The following is a 22,494-nucleotide window of genomic DNA, read 5'->3' as shown; positions in this document are numbered from 1 at the left end:
GTGATTATGGCCCCCAGAAGCCGAACTGTTTATGATAACGTAACGATTTAAGGAGTGTTTAACGCAAGGGAGGTAAGGGGAACCTCCCACAGGACGCACGTGCAGTAGGGGAGGCGACAGTTTTTTTTAAGAAGCGTGCGCGAGACGTGCGCAGCTGGGACAGAATTCCTACCTGTCCGTGTGTGGGTCTTACATCTCAGGCATGTCAGAGGGAGGGAGAAGGATAGAGAGTGAGCTGGAGAGTTTGAAAAGTGTTTGCCATCTTCAACTGTCTGAACTGATTCCTCTCTACTGTTATCCTCGGTGTAAAAGCTGCATTTCTGTCCCATAGGCAGACTTAGGTGTACACATGTGTCTATTACAGTCACTATTATGAAAGAAAAGAATTCTATAAAAGACAAAACCAACTTAAAGTATGGAGCTCATTCTCAATATAGGCACTACCCTATATATATATATATATATATATATTGTTTTATCTTACAAGATAAAACAAGAAATAAGTTGTACAAATTATCAGTTAACAGATAAAAAGCTTGACCAAAAACAGAAAACTTTGGACTAAGTAGGCTTGACCAAAAGACAGCCTAAAAAAAGTAAAAAAAAAAAATCTTTGCGGCTCCTGGGGCTCGCGCGCTCATTGTCAATTCATTCATTCTAAGATCATCTCCAGTTTCCATTTTTCTTTTGTAGCGGTTCTAAAACCTTTTGATCCAGCTCTCGGAACGCCCTGTCGGTAAAAAGGGCTTCACAGGGAACGGAAACATGAGCAGGGGGCTTGCGCTCAACACTGTTTCCGTACAGACACGAGCTGTATGTGGCGCGCGATTACAACTGGAAGAGCGGCGAGGAGAAAGTACACACACACACACACACACACACACACACACACACACACACACACACACACAGAGAGAGAGAGAAAGAGAGAGAGAGAGAGAACACACTGTGTCCTTAGGCTGTGACAGTACAAGTGATATCACTTCTAATGTCCACTTTTCAATTCAATCATTATCACATAAGCCATTTTAATTAAGAGCTGTGAAAAGAAGTCGAAAGGACAAATTGTAGCTATAGACAGGAAAAATAAACTTTCGACAAATTATAACTCGGCCATTTATGAAACCGTCTACTGATCAAAGCTAAGCCATGCTTACTGAGACGCAAACTTCAGGCCTAACCTGGGAAATGAACAATGGACTAATTGCTGGGTGGAAATTGGCTATTCAACTTAATTGCCATGGTCGATTTTGGATAAGAAGGATATACCCTCAGCTATATGTTAAATACAGTAGCCCAATGTATAAGGCACAATGATCAAGGGGGACAAGGCAAGCCTACCTGTTATAGATCCTTGCTCAGTCACAGCCTTTTGTCAGCAACATTTAATGACGAAAAACGACATTATAGGCAGTAGGCCGTGATGGTATACACATCATAACTTTGACAACTTTCCCACACTATATGTTAAGAATGGTTAGAAATATGTGCTTTGGTCCGTAATCTGAAAATATGGGAGCTGGAAATTGTGAAGAAAAACACAACTTGTGGGAAGAAATCCCATAATTTCAGAGATAACTTGACATCACTCTTTTCTATTTTTATTCATGTATTCATCATGGGGACGTCTTGCGGGCAAGAGGTCTGGCGCCGAGCGTTCGCCCCCTCTTCCCACCTACAAGGCCCCCATCCAACGGGCCGGGCCGGGCTCCTGAAGCTACCGACAGGTTGGATATTGTAGCTGGCGATTATTAAAGTGTCGCAGCCACAATGGAGACTCTATGTTCCATTGGTCACGCCTGGGGGGCTCCTCCATGGAGAGGTGGGGGCTCCCATTCCAATGCGCGAGAGGAGTCTGCGTGCTGCCGCTTCTCATTCCCATCTCCCGGGAGACCGAGGCGCGACGGGCACGAGACTGGAGTGAGGGGAGCTGGACAGGGATTTCAAAACGTAACTGTATGCTTTCCTAAATTCACTAAATCCACGTTTGGTATTGGTTTTGATGAAATAGGCTGAAAATATAAATGTATTTTGAAGCTCTAAAAGTAGCTTCACCATGGCAACTTTATTGTCTCCAAACTTTAAGTTTGCCAAACTAATACCTGCAAAGTGCAATTTATTTTAACTGTGGTGGAGAGCAACCATGCATTTACTCAAGCACTGTACTTGAGAGGGAAATATTGCATCAAAATAAGTTGATAAGTAGGCCTATAAAATGTTGTAAACTTTACTCCAGTCTTTGACTGTGTTAGTTACAAGTTACTTTGAGGATCAACATTTTACATATTAAAATAATGGCTAGTTACAAAGTATTATGTGCTATTCATTCAAATATGTATTATTACTATGCCTGCTTACATGCATCAGCACATCAAATATAGGCCTAATATAAAACCTTTTTTTTTTGCTACTTTAAGTACAATTCTGAATCAAGCACGTATAATTGAGTATTTCTACAATGTTGCCTTGCAATTTTTTGCTTAAGTAAAAGTTATACTTCTTCCACTACAAAAAAAGTTGATATTTTTGTGCCCAACACCCTGCTTGCCCCAAGTCACTGTAAAACACTTCAAATCAAGGGGAACATTCACCAAACAAAAAGACAGACAGAATGACTTTAGGTGTAGAATTGCTCTCTATGGGGGTGAAATTACAGAAAATCAAAAGTGATTAAGACTACATTAAGGTGCTGACTGTTATCTCTCTTTTGACCTGTACACTAAGAAGATGGCAGTCACTCACATATGCCAAGTGGAATTCAAAGCACCAGCATCTGATACATTGATTTTCTACACTAATTTTCAACAATTTTGGCAATGTCTGGCTGACATTCATCTTGTCATAACAACAACCTCCGACAGACATGGAAATCTCACTGACACTTGGGGGAGCTAAACAGCGCCTCTCTCTGGTTACAAAAGGTTACTACAATGCAGTGCTCCATTGAACTTGACAGCAGTTGTCCTCAGCAGTGTGTCTATCCAACTGTTAACAGCAGTACACAGGCCTTTGAAGTGGTGGCCCATTTAAAGTGGAGGACACAAAAGCTCAGCTCATGCTTGAACTTAAAATCTGTTGCACACATAAAAAAAAATCATCTCATATCATCCAAGTCAATTAAAACCAATTTACTTTAAAACAGTTAAATATTCCACCCTAAATCTATTAGGTTTCATAATTTGCAGCTACAAGGGGGAAGATCCTTTTCATTAGCAATTAAAGGACACCCTGCCTGCATCAATCAATTTTACTTGTTCTGGATCAATAGGCTCTTTGAAATTTAAAAGGTCAAAATTAAACTGTGACATGCAAATTTACAAAAACCCCCTCAAAGGCTGGGTCAGTCATTATTACAGGTTTGAACTTCAAGACTGAATTTTTATGCAGACTCATCCACATTTGTAGACTGAATATTCTAGATCTTACTTTGACATCACACATCAGTTGTCCTTTGTTGGCTAATGATAAATGTTGATAAAATAATAATAAAAGGGGAAGTAAGGGAGAGAATCCATACAAAAACCCTGTGGTTACAGCAGCTGTCTTGATGCAAGTGTTTACGTACCTGTACCTGGATCAACTTACCAGTAAGATGTGATGTGTGCACATCTTGTGAGCGCTGTGGAGTGAAGGAACTCTGGCAATCCTGTTGGAAGATGTGAAGTCTGCTGGTCAAGTATTCTTTTGATTATTTGATCATGCCTCTGTTCACTAAAAAGAGCAGACAGTTACACTTGTTATGTGGAAGCTTCTTCAGTGTGAAATTTGATCTCTGACGAGTTGTTCATCAGTGACATGCCTTTTTCTTTAAATTTACAGATGTTCGGTGTGACATGAAGGAGAACTTGACTTTGGTGTGTTGTTGCCGCCTTGTCAGAGATGAGCCCCTAAATCACAAAGAATAATATGTAACAGCAATTATTCACAATTTGCTATTTGAAATTTGCCATCTTTCATTCATGGTTGTCTAGATTAGCAAAGACAACAAATACGATCCCACTGTAGAAAACCTGTTTATTAGACAAATTATACACAGAAAGCTTTGCCACTTGTAACAGAGGCCCAAGTTTGTTCAGTTTTTGAATAATATGCAACACATACAACAAAATAGGCCTATATTAAATACTGTACATCATAAATTTTTGAAAATTATCAAGTAAATCCTGTAGTTCTATGTATGAAATTAAAAATGTTAACAGATAGCAATAGCAAGTTTGTGCATGCTTTCTTTTTAATCAACTTGCCACTTTTTGTTATTTAGCCAGCAAATAATAGAATGAACTCAGGGTGACATGAGAAAAGCAAAGAGTTTGTGTGTATGTTGACCAGGGGCAGGACAAGGGAAAACCAATTGCAGTAATGTGACTGCTAAACTCAGCACTAAAGCTCATCATGATATACTCTTCTCTTTTTGTTAAAGAAAAATAGCATCAACATGTAAAATATACATTTTATAATGTCTCTTTCATTTATACTAAATAAAACTTTTTAAATGTCTGTGTCCTATTTGTCATTCAATAGCCATACTGTAGCCTAATATAAGAAAAGAATGCCTAAGAACGCTTGCTTCAAAACACTGTGGCTTGACTGAGTTCTCTACGCACAACATTTTGCGGTTTTAGTTCTTAAAGATAACAAACTGAAAACTTGTTCTAAACAACTAACATTATCAATTATTAATACAGTGTTAGTGAAAAAGGTTTGGTTCCATTTTACCACCCCAGCCTCTAATCCACAAAATATCCTTTAATAGTCTTAATGTACCATTTCCCTTCCCCACCCCAAAATGCACCTTAATGGTCTCATTTTATTTAATTGGCACTTTAAAAAAAAAAAACAAGTTATATAAACAGTACCCTTAACATTACAGATATGAAATAGAAGTATATTTCGGACTCATCTCATAAAAGGCAGCCACTGGATTTTGATGGCCGTTGATTCTTTGTGACATTCCCATGACCCTAAAGCACAACCACTGATTTGCTGCTCTTAAATGTTTCCAGTACACGGTGATATTTTGGGTTTGACTGGAAATTGGAAGGGTACAACTCTCTAGTTGACATAAGGCCTGTACTGAAGATGCTGTTGCAATGGCTTCTCCTCAACACAAAATCAACTCAATTTCACTTGAACCTGAAGTGATCAATGAACTCAAACATGACATGACCTTACAGAATGGGCTTTTATCTTTTAAACACCCAGGCCATGGCAGCAGTAAAATTAAGCAAAACAAAGAAAAATCAAAAGTAAAAGTTTGAATGACAATGATGCAAAACCAGAGACTACAGCACTCATTTAGCAGTTTTTCAAAGTTTGCTGAGGGAAAAAACAAGTAGACAGCTCAGAACAATGTTATTTTTTGTACTTCCTGACCAAAACACATTCCACGCATTAAAATCTATTTTTTTTCAAAAACAAAATTCAATAAAAGACATATAATAAGCATAAGCTTTTTGAAGTCTTTCAGCTTGTCTTTTATCTTTTTTTCTCTTTAAGTTGTTTTTTTGTATCATCCCTTTTTACTATCCCTCAGAGTCTGATTAGAGGATCTCACCTTGACTTGAAAAGCACACAATACAGGTGAGAAAAGAAAAGGTCAGATCTACATACAATCACTTACAGGTCTGTGGGCACTGGTACAGTGCAGTGGGATTGATAAAGAGTCTTTAATGTGCATCAAAATGGTGAAAACAGTTTCAGGCTGATGCACCAAAATGGCAGAAATAGTTTAAGATCGATGCACCAAACTGGTGATTCTACAGTGTCATACTGTTGCACTGTCATGGCATTTCAACAGTTTTCAGACCGATGCACCATCAAGGTGTCAGCATGTGTTCAGCTGTAAAGTCTTAGGTCTAGTCAGGCCACTGTGTGGACACCATCTTGGAGATGATTACACATTTAGAACCCCAGGTATTGGTGAAACACCACCAGAGAAGAAGAGAAAACTGAGCATGGACTCCCACATAGTGAAAAGGCAGCGTAAACCTGGAGAAGTGGGATCTTCCAATATTCACTGAGACGGGGCCTTTTCAAAACTTCAAGAGGCTGCTGTATGCATTCCCAGGGCTACAGACAAAACTATGGGTTATATATACCATCATAAAATAACTTCTGCCCCATAATTGCTTATTAGTTGTTGTTTCTTGGCTTAAGATACAACCAGTCATCCACAAATGGCAGCCCTGGAGCTCACAAGAATGTAGAAATATTTCCTGTGGTTGGAGTCGTATAAACGAAACCCTCTGACGCGGGGTTCAGACAGTAATAGGAGTCGGGTCATTTCAGCAAATCTCCATTACATGAGGCAGTCCTCATGTCATAAAACAGAAACAATAAAAAAGATCCCCTTTCACACATATCCCCCAAAATAATCCCCCAAACAATCACAAGAACAACAACAACAAAGCAAAGATTCAAGACCCCCACCCACCCCCCACTTCCCTTCTTGCACCTCACCAGCATGGTTTGCAGGAGGATAAGGAACGCCCCTGAACCTCCATCATTTTCTCCACATATAAAACAGAGAGATTCCTATGTACACTGATCTCTATCTTCTGACTTTTTATCTTAGCCATAATGTATTTGTTCTACCACCCCATAACTGACTCTAACCACCTTGCCTCCTCCTTCTCCTCCTCTTCCTCCTGAACCAACTGTATCCTTAGCAACTCCTCATATGGAGGTGCCCCTGTCTGGATCATTGCCATATCCAAAGTTGGGTCCTGGACCTGTGGGCTGGTAGGGGATAGAGGACATTGTTTTAATGGGGCTGCGGAAAAAGCCACCGTTGGGGGCCCTCTGCCTGAAAGGGCCCACCCCGCCAGTCCGGTGGTCCTGGAGACCGCCCCCGCCACCGCCACCGCTACCGAAACCAGCGGAAAATCCAGCGGCGGCTTTGGCAGAGAGGCTGCGGCTGAGGGTCTGGATCTGCTCGGGGATGAAGGTGGTGGTGGTGATGTGGGTGTTGCGGAAATCACTGATTTGCTCGAGTGCCTGGCGCGCAGCGGGAAGCGCATCCATGTCAAGGGGTGTTAAATCGACGGAAGAGGTGGAGAATTGCTTGTGGGGGCTCTCATCCTCGGTGCACAAGCTGTTAACCCGGCGGTGTAGGTGCTCCAGGTCGATCTCCTTATCGTCCTGCAGGTAGGGAGGGGAAGGAAAGGAGCAGGAAGGAGAAGAAGAAGCAGTGATGGTAAATGATAGAAGGGAAGAGAGGTTAATGAGAAGGGAAGGAAATTGGAAAGAATATGAGGTGGGAAGTAAAATATTGGAAAAGGAGGGATGAGAAGGGATGGGATAGGAGGGGACAGGGGGGTGAGAAAAAGAAAAGAGAGAGAGAAGGGAACAGCAGAACAGAGTGAGGGATGAGAATGTTAGAACGAGGAGTGAGATGGTGAGAAAGAAGATGGGAGTGATGAAGTTGGATAAAGGACGGAAAGGGAAGGAAGGAGGTGAAAGAAAAGGAGTGAAGGTAGTACAAATAGAGAAGTAGGGAAATGTGCAGAGAGGATATATTTTGAAAAAAGAGGAAGTGGACAAGGATGGGTTGTTTTTGTATCCAAGCGTCAGGGATGGGATATCGCCCACCCGACCAGTATAAATGGATAGTAGGAATAATAGTGAAAGCAAGAGAACAGTGTTGGACAATGCAGATGATGATATGATGAAGGAAAGAGGGCATGCATGTGGCCAAACAAAAGTTTTGGCACAATTAAAAAAGAGATTCCAGTTGAGATAAGTGCAGTGGTTAAGTGTGAGATGAGAGTGAGGGTGACACAAAATAAAGGTAATACATAAATGTTTGATGGAAGGTGAGCATGGATGTGACAGGAAGCAGGGAAAGTGAAAAAGAGAGGAGGGGAAAGATGGAGGGAAGGATAGAGAAGCACACTCTGAGCTGTGGTCAGGATATTGAAAGAGAGAAACATAAACACACTTCTACACGGTCTTAAAGGGAGTGCGGATAATCTGGAATACACACACCGCAGTCATGCTGTGTGCTCTGCATTCCATGGTGCTAGGTCTACTGTCGAGCAAGCGTTACCAAACATTATCTAATATTACACTACAAATACAACTTATACTATAAGGCAGTCCAAATGCTCAATAATACCTTACTTATCTAATGTATTTCTTTGCTTCTTGTCACCTGTATTGTATTCTGGCCATCATGCTAAAAAATTCACGTTGAGATTAACATCTCATTTTCAAGTGAATCTTTTTCAGGCCAAATACAATTCATCACTGCAGCTGTTATGGCTTATTTATCAACTGCATCGTACAAAACAGATGCTTTAACTTCAATCAAACAATATAGTCTTAACAATCTAAACAAGTCCACCTATAGAGGAAGCACATACATTAACTTAAGCTTTAGCTTAATTTATAGTATAAGGTAAATGAAACTTATAAAAATTACAAAGCATACATTATATGACTATATTCACATATACATAACTTATCCACATGGTCTAAAGGATGGTAACACTCAGTGAGAGGTGTTTCATGCTTTTACTGGATAGGGGAGGGGTGGACAGGCGTGCAAGGGAGCTCAGTTTGCAATGAATGAGGTGAGGATAGAGCGTGAGAGGGCTCACGTGAACAGTGTTAAAGGAGGCTGCCAAACTTTGAAATGTTCGCATTGTCCACAAATGTGGCAATGTGCTTCTCTACATTCATGGGAGGTGAGCTGAGTTAAGGTTTCCTGAAGGGTCTCAGAGGTAGATGGTGGGTGGTGTGGGGTGTCACATAACTTTAGGTTTCTCCTTTTGGTGTTTCAGGCAAACAGGGTTTTGTGGGTAAAGGAGTCACTTTATTGTGGGTAAAAGTAGATTTACTGACCGTGTCCTTTGGGTCTGGGGGGTCTGGAGGGGGCTTTGGCCCTACTGTATGTAGCTCACGCACAGAGTGGACCAACAGTGGCGCCCCCTGGTTGCCACCTAAGGAGGGGACAGTGCGGGGAAGGAGGGGACGAGGGGGCGCTAATGTTTGTCCTGACACTACCATACACACACTAAATGTTTTTAGGGAGGGAATATCGAAGGGGTAGAGTTGGTATCAAAAGAAATTAAGGGAAGTGAAAGAGAAGAGTGAATCACAAATGGTCAGTGTGTTGTCTGTGACAGGAGATTAATGGGTAACTACAAGGAGTGATTGAAAGGGACTGAGGTAAGGAAAAGTGGAAGGTTTTGATGGAAAAGCAGTAGGACCTGACTGCATTTATATTACAATGAAGCAAAACGTTATTTTTCCCTCCATTGCAAGACCCACTGTAACATTACAGAGGAGAAGTCAACAATGAATCCCCCAAATGATCATAACCTATACGGACATAAATGACATAATAAAATGAAGGGTGCCTGAAATGTATTTAAATATACATCTCTAATTTACTGCGTATTGCAAAGGCATTATATTGGACAACAAAGCCAAGTTTAGACCATGAAATGGTTTTTTGGCTTCAGTTGTAATAAACTCTCTATGTTACATAAAATAAATACTCAATTGCAGGCTTTTACCTGAAATACATAATTATACAGAGCATGTAACTTTGACTGTCTGGTCAAAGATGACGCTCTATTTGCCTCTAGATAGAGAGACAGCACCATCTAATGGCAGAAAGGCATCATTGCACATATAGTCAACTGGCAACTTGCCAGGTAAGTGTTTGAAAGAGGTACATCTGTTTCCAGCTGAGAGCTTTGCTGTACTGTGAACACCAAAGTTTGAACCTTTCTCTCTGTGTGTGTCATTTATCTAATTCCATTATCATTTATATATCATGACATTTCAAATAAAATCTATCTTTAATCATTACTAACCAATGATTTATTTTTATCTTCTATTGTATGTATAACCTTGGGGTGGGAGGTGAGGTTGTGAAGGTGGTCATTCTCATTTTGGGGGTGAGCTCGGAGGGGTTGGTGGGTTCGTAGGAGTGCTGCACGATCAGGGCGCAGGGAATGTCGCAGCATGCTGGGGGCTGGTAATGGGTAGCGGTGGGGGCAGTGGTGTTGGTGGTGTTGGGCGTCTGGTTCTGGGTCTGACCGCCCAAGGCAAGAGGATGCTCGTTGGGGCTGTGAGGGCACGGATCGGCAGCTTGCCTGGCAGATGAGCCATCTGCCTGTGTCTGGTGTGAGTGTGTGACGTGTGTGTGTGTGTGTGTGTGTGTTTGAGCAAAAAGGACAGGAGGAGAAAAACAGACAGAGAGAGGGTGGTGAAAGAGAAATGTGGAGTAATTCATATAAATGTGTTTGTGTGTTTGTGTGCATGCACGTTGAGTGGGAAGATTAAAAACGAGCCCAAAAGAAAAGAAAAAAAAAAAAGAAGCCAAGTAGACAGACAGGCAGACAATCGGCAGACGGGCGGAGACAGAGAGGGGATGAGTGACAGACAAGATCAGGCACATGGATGGTAAGGTGGAGGAGAGAGAGAAGTCAATTGGAGAGACAGACGGGTGGGGGGTGAGCGAGAAGAAAGACATGGCAGTCAGTCAGCACACACAGTTAAGCAGGTCGTTCTGTGTTGTGTCCTCAGAGAGACATTCACACAGTCGTTATATACCTGGAAAGGGGAGATGTTTAAATGGCATTTTGTATTGCTCTCCCCCTCTCTCTCTCCCCCTCGCCCGCTACACCCCTCAACACAGTGTACTTATCTACAAAAACAAAACATGAGACAAAATATGAGAGCTTTGAGCCACAGTGACACAGATCATTGTATAGAGTTAGAACGAGAAGATCAGCAATTCCCATCCAAACCATAAATGTTCAAAAATAAGAGGTCAGATGTTTTAGGTGTATCAAAGAAGATGATACGCAAGGAAGTGCCTGCTCTTCTCATGCTAAATCTATATGGATTATATGAAACATCAGACATGGTCAAAACCACAGATGTAACTATTATGGAAGAGTTCTGACAATGACAATTATCTCTATTTTGAATATCTGCAGCAGCAGAGTTACTCTCAGTTTTGAATTTGTGCAGATGGCGTTGATTCCATTGACAGAACTCTTTCATACAAACCTCAGGAAGAACATATATAGGCCTAAAAGGCTAAAGCAATACAGCCGCCCTGTTATGAGTGAAATGGGCCTCAGGACACTGGCAATCTGCAAATAGCTTGTCAAAAGAATCAAGATGTCAAAGTTTAGACTTGCCCGCAAAACAGCGTTAAGGGCACCTTGATCTATTTTTCATCAGATATACAGCACTATCATTACAAACATACCCAGACATCACACACCCAACCCAAAATGAGTTTAGATGCTTGTAGCACAGTAAAAGAGAAGCAATACAGAGGAGGACTAATTTCCAAAAAGTGTTGCCAAATCTATAAATGGAACACACTGTACTGCACTGTAGTCATTAATTCACTAAAATGTGTACTATCAAAACTCCAGGGACACAGTTACACAATCCCCTTTTATTTTGTGTACATATCCTTGTTACATGTGCTCAATCATGATACGTCTCTTATCACTGGTGATCCAGGTGAGTCGGCTCTTTAGAAGAGTGTGCTTTTGTGTTTGTGATTGTTTAAGCCCGGTAGAAACACAAATAAGCATACGTCGAAAAGCAGCCTCATAGATAACAGTGTCAGCCATTCCAATACACACAACACACAACACAGAACCACAGCACAAAACACACAACACAAACACTGACAGAGAGCCCACAGTCAAAAGCAGTTAACACAGCATTTCAGCGTAAGGTATGAATGTAAAGGCATGTAAAGACAGTATGCACAGTATGTGATTATGCATGTTTTAGTATGTATAATAAAACAGACACAAAAAGCTCAGTTGAATTAGTCTGAACGGTGGATTCTGTGCTTCCATGTATACAGAAAGCATGTATGTTGCAAGTGGTGATGATGTTTTGGCGATACAATTTGATGGATGAGGACAGTCATGATTTATGCCAGTATTTACTAATTTGAAGTGAATCGCATCAATCTTAAGTTGTGTGTGTCATTGTGGGCGAGATAACCTGATTCTTGACTGCTGAGAGATAGAGTGAACATGAACGGAAAAACACTGGGGCTTATGAAGCATGTTTAAAACAAACTGAACAAATGTACAGTATATCTTGCATTAATGGGTTTCATGACATGGAGTATTTGACACAAAGTTTGAGCATTCGTTATATCGACACAAGCCTGACATGATGGAAGAGGTGAGCTAAATGGTGATGTGTATGCATGCATGTGAGAAGGCAAGCTCGTGTGTATGTGTGTGTGTGTGTGTGTGTGTGTGTGTGTGTGTGTGTGTGTGTGTTACAGTAAGGGGGGCCATATTGGGGAAGGTGTTTATCATCTTCACGGAAGACAAATGAGGATATGTCTTTTAATTTTCAAATTAAAAATGTTTAGAGATGGTTAGCAAACATGTGAGTGGTGAGACCCGACTGATAATCCCAAAGGCAAAACTGCACCCAACTTTAAAATGTTCTATGTAACAGAATGATTCTAGAGATATCCATGAACACTGTGAGGTTGTATCTGAAATATTACATTCAGTAATATAAAATATATTCAGTACTGGTTGCGAAATGCATGGGAAACACTGTGGCTGATATTAGCCTGAACTCTCTATACAGTAAGTCTCTCACTGCGTGCGAGTAGAGTCCTCATGCCAAGTCTGCACTCCTAATTCATACTCGTGGTGCCAGTGTATCTCACTAAGCCAAGTCTTCTAGACCCATTCATAAAGAGTGGGACACCACAAGCTCCTATTTTATATGAAGTTTGCAAAAATACGCAGGGGGCTGCGTGATGTTGGCCCAGTGAGATGGTCTCAAGTGATGTTTCCATTCACTGTGACAGCAAGATGGAGGCCAACGAGTTCTTCATTTAAACTGACAGAGAGCAAGGCGTCTGGTGGAGTTAATTACAAGCTTTATGGTTTGCTTCACTTTATTAATTCAACTTTAGGAAGTTAGATGACATTAAACACACCAGACTTACTCCATTGGCCATGACTAAGGCCAAATTGCATGCAGAGGCAGACTTTTCCCCAGCCGATAAAACGCAACATATGCAATTTATCTAATTAGCTGCTTTGAAGTTGACTAAAATTTGTCTTCCGTCCTCCACTGAGTCAGGATATGCTGCAGTGGTACCATTCTGACTCTCTCCTCCTCTGTTCTCAGCAACTATCTCTGCAGCTTGAAAACATTCTGCACAGACAGTGATTCGTATGGATGAACAATGACGAGACTTTTGTAAGGTATACAAAATATCTCAGCCAAATTAAAAACACTGACTGACGAGGTGAGCTCTATTTATAATTTGCAGTGGCCTTTACAGACAAGCTGTGTGTCAGTGTGTTGGAAACAAACTGGTTTGTACAACATGTCTGACCACATCTGAGGGGAAAATGTTTATCACACTCAAGGGTGAGGTGAAACATTTGCAGTCATAGAGACAGGAGACACAATAATTCCTCTAAGGCATTCATGTTGTTGCTCTTGTTTATACACATGAAAAGTGATGACAGTGCTTGTCTAGAAAATGAAAACATCAAGCTTGAGAGAAAAATTAAAATCCTGCCTACTCTCTCACCTCCATCCTCCTGGCCAGTCACTGAGTGAAGTGGGCATGCTTGGTGAATTGTTAGATTCAGGAAATTACAAAAGCGGTCTGGTGCGGCTCGCCCAATTCTGGCGGGTGTCGTAAGGGTGCGGATGCGGGGGGTTTCGGACGCTGTTCGGTGATCCGACAAGACTTTGTTTGAAGGATTCTGACCCCTTTAGGTTCAGTGGTTACTCTGAGTAACCTTTGAGCTAAACGAAAGGCAATCAATAGGTCAATTTATTGGCAGGGTGAAGGATAAAAGTCAGGGGTCAACCATCAAAACAATCATGGCTGACTGAGCCAACTTCATTTTCACCATGGAGTCAACGGAAGGGCTCTTCTAATAATACACTATTAGTCTGTACTTAACTTGGATATTCCATTGCTTTTCTCCCGCTGATATCTATCTTTGTTTTTAAGTGTATTTAAATACAATTTACTCCCATAGTATAGAAAACAAAGAAATGAAAGAAATTTTGTGGCCATAGTACAGTCCCTCATTGGGGTAGATTATTTAACCTATATCACAGTCTAACTGTCATCAGATATTAAATGTGAGATCACTAAATGTAACTGCATTATATAAAGAGCGTCCATATGTGATTTCTAACTCAATAGTGGCTATTTTCAACTGTCCAACAAGTCCTCCAACTTCGCTCGTTAAGAACCTTGGATACAATTCATAGAGTGTACCAGCAGCAGGCATATCGGACCTTCATCGCCATGGTAACAGTCACAGTTTTAGGTTCAGGCACCTAACTTCCTCCTTCCATCGTAATAAGCTGCTCGCAGTAGATTCCTTGTTACCGTCATTGCAACAGTGTATGTCTGTGACTGCCTGGTACTTTTATATGCAAAACCTTTAACAAGATCTACAAAGAGAATCAAAGACTATTACCGTTTAGATCCCTGCTGTCCCTCCTATTCACTGTTGTGACTACACTTCTGCCTTCTGCGCTCAGTCAGGGGCTGATTCCACTGGCTGCTCTTAGTGGCTAATGAAGATAGCGGGGGGCGGGTATGTTGCAGCTGAACCACACTGTGCTTAACATGACTTTGGACTCAACTGAAGCTTTAGTGTCTTTGTGGCTGCTCAGGGGTGGACAAGACTACTGGTCTGAATGACAGATTAAAGCTGGTAACTGAGCAGGGGACTGGAGGTAGGGGGTATGTGGTTTGTGTGTGTCTGTGTGTGTACTAGAAAAAAAAAATCTTGCCTGATAATAAATGAGAGAACACTGACAATGCTGAATCAACTAGGAGATGTGCAATCTCTGTTTCAGTCACATACGACAGGCTCTCAACATGATGAGCAGTAGCATGCTGTGTATATATCTAATATATTAAACTTGATTTACCAAAAACAATTAGATGATGGGGAAATTAGCAATAGAGAAGAAACTAAATTAAGCTCAAGCAGACTGCAGTCTACCTCCTGTTGAATAATGTTGCTCTATTCTCACTGCAGCTTGTAGTCAGTTTAATGGCACATCATGCCAGGTGCATGGGGAAATTGCACATGGCGAATTGACTGAGATAGGAGGAGTCTGCATGGGACTTTATGCAGAAGTCATAGAAGTGCACACATCCCATTACAGCATCAGCAAGTCTAGCCTTAAATTGATTCCGTTTCTAACAAGGAATCTACATGCAGTGTGAGTAAAATTAAGCAATTAAATAGATCAATGAACAAATAGCCCAAAGGACATGTGATGAATAAAACTAATCACTTGCCACTGTTGATCAGTTACAAGCAACTGCAGGTGGTTTATTGGACTGCAGTAAACAAAGCTGTATGAAACTTACAAGTAGTTTGTCAAACAAGCCTGTGCACACTGCAGTGATTACAACTAATGAGGCACATAATTCAAGTCACAAACCACATTTTTGCCTGCAATAACACACCAATTTCAGTTTTGTTTGTGGCATTTTTCTGTCTTTCACGTTAAAGGATGTCAACACTCAAGTCACATCATTAACTGACAGCAATTAAACAACTACTTCTGAATGAAACTAAGCATCTGTCTCCAAAGACTAGAAATTGCAGTGATGCAATAATTTGTGATGATGCACCAGTGTTCGACCAGGAGCTGCTCATTTCATCATTTGGAACAGATGGTTCATGGAGTTTTCATGTAGACGCAGACATTACTTTTGAGTGGATTGGTGTTAGTTTTTTTTTTTTTTAATCATGAAAAGTAACCTGACCTCACACTGAATCATCCTGGGTATAGTCACAATTTCCATTCCCATCTTTTTTGTCATATTTCTTAATTTATTCTTGGTGGAACTTTAAATTATCATGACGCCAAAGATCAAGGTGACGGGACAGAACTCTCTTACTTGTTTCTGGTAGTAATGCAGAGATGATCACTTAGACAATCCTAATTAGTGTAATGGTCATCTTCTCTCCCCCCATCAAAGCCCATTTTGGTAACCGGGCAACAATATTTGTAGTACACTGTGACAGACTTTAAAATTCCTCTTGATTTTTATAGCTAAGGACTGGAGGTTGTATGATACAGTAATTCTCATTATCGAGTCATTATCTACAAATTAATCTTAACCTGTCTTTATCAAATAGCTTCCTCAAAAAGGGAAAATGCATTTGTTGAAGCCAAAGTAATTTTACCTGGTGGCAAAAACATTTTCTGCTAAAATTAATCTGTGCTTCTTCATGACTCAGCCTAATTTTTACCAACACATACATAATAATCGTTAAACCAAAAGTGAAAATATTATTTCACACATAATTACGTTTCTTTCAGTTCATCAGTGGCATGTTTTGCATACAAAATTTGCCACACTTGGCTGCAATTTCACACTTTTGATTTCAGTCATTTACTCAAACACTTCCTCCCTCTGTGTTTTGGTAAACATAGCAGTAGGCATGGGACGTGACGAGGTGGGTAGGGGTTGGAAATTGAATTGGGAACTGGTTTAAATCCTTGTCAAATCCTTTTGTGGATAAAAGGCTACTGAAATAGAGAGGTTGCAATGACGGTTATCACTCTGTTATATTCTGGTGAAAAGGGCCCGAGCTTATGTAACTACACTGCATTCATAGAAAATTTGGGTTTTTCTTTGACAGTCTTACCTTTCTTGTCTATGTTAGACCAAACAAAGCTACCATCATCATAAAAGAGTGCAGGGTTTGTACCAAGAGAAGATGCTGCCAGCGTCACTGTGATTGCTTCAAATGATATCCCTGCTGAGGTGATCAGCCTCACATAGGCTGATTGGATATTTCACAGGGTGCTGCTGCTAATTTACGAGGTGGGGTGTTGCCACTGTTTTGGAGAGAACACTGGTATAAATATCCATGTTTAATACTGTGAGTCAGTTTCTGACTCTGCCTTGGTCAAGGCACACTGTAGCCTCCAACAGGCCCTGAGGCTGTTTTTTTTGGTATTCTGCTTTTAATGTTGCCAGGGTCGTCTTTTCTCCAAAAAATGAACTTTTCAGAAAGATAAGTGGTTGATTACCCTGTTGACACTGACACATTTGGCTTGTTTTAAATTAATCAGCACCATCATGGCAACATTAATAAAACATTTAAAAAGGTGAGATTTTGCAGAACACGAGCATTAGCAGGTTACTGAATATATTACAAGGTCAACCGAGCAAATACTCACTAGTTTTAAACAAGTAAATGGGGATTAATGCCACTAAATTATCCATACTGAGGTTCTAGACTGGGATTTTGTATCATCAGCGTATTAAGAAATGTAAGGATGTGAATACAATGTAAACATGGTCTTGGGGGAGTATTTGACATTTATACATTTGTGTTTTTGGGCTCTGTGCTTCTGCACATTCAATTTGGAAAGGAACAGCTCATCATCTGTCAGATGTTGGTTCTGTTATGGCTGAAGCATATATGGCTGCCAATGGAACCTTTGGACTGACATTCATTGATGATTTCCCTGCTGATGGAGGCAACAGGATGATTGCAGAGATACGTATAATATCACTTTGTGTGCTCAGATTTAGCCAAATGCATCAAAACTCATTGGACAACATTTCATCACTCAGCAGGAAAATTATTCTAAATGTACAGCCAAAGCAAACAAAGAGCTGAAGGAGGCAGCAGTGAAGGTCTCGGAGAGCATTGCCAGGGAAGATAGAACGCGTCTGCTGTTGTCTGAGAGTCAAAGACTTCAGCCAGTCACTGAATGCAAAGGATTTTCCACAATATATCATTATGATGATCTTGTTTGACTTAATGTGCATCTGTCCAGTTACTTTTGAATCCCTAAACTTTGGGCACTATGTGGGTTATATCCCGCACACTTCTCTCTATGTTTATGTAAACCTACTCAAACTAAAGCTGGTGCTTGTCACTTTAATGTCATATCCATTGTTTCATTTTAAACTGAATGTGCTGAAGCTCAGAGCCCGAACAACAAAAATGTGTAACTGTCCAAATACTTATGGTCTAGACTGTAACTATGAAGACATGCAGCTACATCAACTCATTCACAGTAACTAAACCGAAACTCTCTCAGTGTGTTAGTATGTGTATTGTGGATGTGTCACCCAGGCCACCTAAAATTACATCATACGTAATGTCAGACATCTTATTTGGCATTGCTATAATTGGCAATACTTTAGATAAACTAATGAAGACAAAGAAGAAATAACATGAGTGAAAAATAAACATCCTCTTCAATTAAGTTGAGTTAAATTTGCTGCTTAATTCAGTTTACACTCACATTCAATTTTATTTTGGCTGAGAATGTCTCTATGGTTAATCATTTTGATAATTTGACGGTAACTTTAATTAGGCAAAAAATTAGAATTAATAACATGACAGGACATTTTATAAGCTTACGGACCCATTAAGATCATGATTATGGGTGAGAAAGGGAAATGAATACAATGCTCTCAGAGCCTGAGAAATACCTTTGTACACACAAGACTGTGCAGCTTTATATACACGAGACCACGCAAAAGATCAATGTCAGTTCTAGCAGTGCAGAGCTAATATAGGACCTCCAAGATTCTTTTTGACAGATGTGTAAATAAAACGTCCTGCCTGTGGTATCAGGATAGTATTGCTGATGTTGCCTTTGTGAAAATTTACTTCAAGGGAAGTGACACTGTGACCACAGGAGGTTTTCAAAAGATCCAGATGCTGCTGAGTCACAACTCCTTCACAAGGAAGGCTCTGTTCATTTTACTATTCCTCCTGCGTTCTGACTTTGAGGAAGTACTTTTTTTTGTCAGATTAGCACCCCTGGCCACAAAGTCTAGACTTTGTATTACGTCCTTCTTTTTCTGCCTCAGCTAGGCCTGAAACTAAACCCATCGCCCATCCCATCACCATCTGTGCATTTTTACCTTACTTCTTCTTCCCTTAATTCAATTTTTCTGCCTATTGCACTGCTTCCTTCCCCTCTCTCAAAATAAGAGATGGGCTGGGATCTATTATAGGCCCTATACCGCTCTCTGTATCGTAATTTGTCCTTTCAGTCGTCATTTTCCTACCTCCTTGGAGGGGACCCTGGATCCCTTCCTCCGTGACCACCAGCTTTCCACCATGGCAATGAGGCAGGAGAGCACCACGCCGGCTGCCAGGACACAGAAAACTCCCGCAAAGCTGTGTATGTCCAGGGCGTTGCCACGCTGTCGTGTCTGGACTGAGCTGTAGAGGTCACAGGGGCTGTCCTTGGGCCACCACTTGAGTTTCAGTATATCCATGTCCCCGTTTTGTTGGAGCTCCAAGATTCTAGGAGATTGGCAGGAAACATGGGCATGTAAGCATAGAACACACACACAGAACACAGAAGCTACAAAATCTTATCCGATATATCACTTAGTTAAAATATTGTATCTGCATTTTCAATTTATGAATCTATGTTTTAGATTTGTTTACCCTATAACTTCAGGTTTATGGAAAGTGAAAGAGATCAACACATAAAGAAGCAAGCATACATGAAAAGGCAGGCATACATGAATGAATGTGCAGACGCATGAATCAGCAACAAGCCAGCAGCGACATTCAGAAGAGTAACACACCACTGTCCAGAATAAAATTAGTTACTGGGTATGATAATTGATGGTGTGAGTGCCATTTTAATGATCACAGAGACAAAACACCTCTTATCTATTCAAAAGAATGAAAACAAATTTTCAAAAGTCAATTGCACAAAACCTGACAACACTGCAGCTTTGACTGCAGATGCTATAACGGCTCTCTTCCATTTGAGGGCAGTGTTTGCCAGTTGAAATCCTCCCTGATCTCTGACAACCATATTGGGCTGTCAAACTCATTATGGCTAACATTAATATGTTTTGCAGCACAGCGTAAGTACACTGCCACAATGTCATTATGCAGCCTAGCTTTAGTCCCACGATTGATGGCTTCAGAGAGGATACAGCTCAGAGGTTGATAGGGTCCCTCTGTTAGGCTTCAGCTTATTATTTAACTGGGTCGTTCGTTTTGGTTTGGAGGGGAGCTGCAGACACACACACAGACAGCCAGGCGTACAAAGATTCCGTTAGCATTCGGCTGGATATTTAACAGGCGATCCACCGTGGAGGAGCGAGGGGCACATGGAAAGGCAGAAACAAAGACGAAAAATCCAGTCTGGGAATGTGCGTGCACGTGTTTATGGATATACCTCCCTCACAGACACATGGATACTAAGACAGAAAACAAATAGATGCAAATAATGAACTAATAAACTAATCCACCACACTGATTGACACCAACAGGGCAGATACACATTCAGAAATGAACAAAGTTAGAAATTTGACTACATGCACGCCCAAGCAAACTTTAACAGGATTCATATATTTGTACTTAGAGACAGATGTTTGCAATTATCTGCAGAACTTCCTGGGGGCAAATGCCTCCTGAAATTTCAATGATAACATGCTGACATGAATGACGGTGCCCATCTCTCATCTTCCCTTTTCCTCATACAGAATACGCAACATGGACCGAAAATCAATCAAGACATGCAAATTAGTCCTGCAGACAGTTTACATAATTAATTTCATCCACAATAGCCAGAAAAACACGGCTCATTTCAATGTAAATCAGAAAAACAGGCTCAGCATGTCGCACTATAACCATGTCACTCTCATTTAGGGACATTCTCTTATCACTTCCTCTGCGCTACTGTGCTGGTAGGAACCGGGGAACTGCATGGTTAAAATGCCAGTTGTGATTGTAACTGATTGGGCAGAATGAGAGGAGAGGAGAGGAGAGGAGAGGAGAGGAGAGGAGAGGAGAGGAGAGGAGAGGAGAGGAGAGGAAAGGAGCGAAGAGAAGAAAAGAGAAGAGACACATAAAACACTAATTCGAACAGCACATCCACCAACAGTCATTTTAATAGGAGATCGTGTCCACCAACTGCTGGCTGGATAGCGGGATTGTTTGTCTCAGACCAATCAACACGGAGATTGGAAAAGACTTTGTTTAGATGATATGCAGTATTGACACAAAACAAATTAAATCAAACTGATCTGTGCTGATTACCAGGATTATACAGTATATATAGTTCAGCAGTCGTAGTATGGCCTAGTTATATGCCCTGCTTATTATCCTGCTGACATGAATATGCCTCCACGCACTTCAACTCTGAATTTGTTCTTTTTCCTTAGTGCAGTGGGTCCTTATTCCTTTCTCTTTCAAAAATGTTTCGGACCGTAATGTCAGACAACACCGGACTTTTCCCTCTGACACCGATTCATGCCTGACCACTCGATGCTCCTTCCGAGTGCTACAGTTCTGATTGCTGGAGGAGCAATGGTGCAAAAAAACAAAAAACAAAGAAACAAAAAAAAAAACATTTCACTGTTGATTTGCTAGCTTCAAATAGCTAAGATGAGTTTTTTGAACAGCACCTTGTGTTTAATTAAAATTTAAACAGCATCCTTACGAGTTTGCTCTTAGCTGACGAAAGTATCACAGAAAAACAATTGTAAATGAAAGTCAAAGCAAGTCTTTTTTCTTAGATAAATGTTTTGCCTTTCACATATTACTGACCTTTTCATCTGTCACTCTGACAACAGATGCTTCTCACACATACAAAATAAACAAGCCTGCGCTCTGACAGACAGCTTCAGAGAATGACGGATTACACACAGGCTAATGAGATGGAATAAGAGCAATCCCACCTATCAAAGAAGTCAGGCGATGTTTTGTCAAAATATTTCATCATTTCATTTCTTGCTTGGAATTCAGCCAACTTCTAAAGATTTCTTGTTTGAGTTGACGTCTTTCATGTCTGTCAAAAGAAGAGGCACGCTTTATGTTTTGGAGTCGCTGTCTGTTATCTCTGCTCACGCGCTGACTGCTCTTATGTGTAACAAATGTCATGTCACCCTGGTTTTGTGTGGCACTTAAATAGTGGCAAATAAGCAAAGGCATTTTCTTGTTTCATCCACTTTAACATCTGTGAACACAATTACTGTGGACAGTAAATGCCTTTGTGACAAAATGCTACAAAAGATGTTTATTGCTGACCTTTGAGGGAAAACAGACAAACATTGGAAAGGGTAATTAACATTTCTTTTCTTGAAGAGAGAAACAGCGATGTCACCTGAATTTAACTGTGAAATATTTTCACAGTTAATATTTAAATCTAAAAACAAACCAAAAACTGATCATTTTAAATATAATAGTGTGTGTTGAGGTTGCTGGCTGTATCTATAAGTTAAAGATCCCTTCTCTGATGTGATTCTCAAATATTAATGAAAAAAAAACTCACTAAATGCCAACCTTTTCCAATTCTAGACAATCAAAAGGATGCCAAACAAAACAACAAAGATTAACTAAAAGGTGTACTCCCCAACTTGATCAAAGATCAAACAGATCAAAACATAAGAACAAACATTTCAAAAAGAGACTTTCATCATAGAAATTATTAGGATGTGACTAAGCTGTATGTAACTTTGAGGGA

The 22,494-nt window shown here is 40.6% G+C and overlaps 1 protein-coding gene across 2 annotated transcripts in view; it reads right to left on the bottom strand.

The window, feature by feature from the left end:
• Positions 1-4,000: 4,000 nt before the first annotated feature.
• grid2 (glutamate receptor, ionotropic, delta 2) overlaps positions 4,001-22,494 on the bottom strand; it is a 467,345-nt gene continuing 448,851 nt past the window's right edge. Inside the window, exons 15-17 of one of the 2 annotated variants that reach the window (XM_087170650.1) lie at positions 19,070-19,310; positions 9,861-10,132; positions 6,887-7,140 (exon numbers count right to left, since the gene is read on the bottom strand). In XM_087170650.1, coding sequence (XP_087026776.1) covers positions 7,035-7,140; positions 9,861-10,132; positions 19,070-19,310 — 619 coding nt within the window. In that variant the 3' untranslated portion in view covers positions 6,887-7,034. Of the gene's footprint in view, positions 7,141-9,860; positions 10,133-19,069; positions 19,311-22,494 lie in introns of both variants that reach the window. The other variant, XM_023395024.2, reaches the window with a different exon arrangement.

The sequence above is a fragment of the Seriola lalandi genome, unplaced genomic scaffold, assembly GCF_002814215.2.
Source record: "Seriola lalandi dorsalis isolate HSWRI2012SDOR001 ecotype SW California unplaced genomic scaffold, Sedor1 jcf7180002054955, whole genome shotgun sequence".
NCBI lineage: Eukaryota > Metazoa > Chordata > Actinopteri > Carangiformes > Carangidae > Seriola > Seriola lalandi.
Note: the sequence above shows the minus strand (reverse complement) of the source record. Positions and strands in the feature narration are given on the sequence as shown.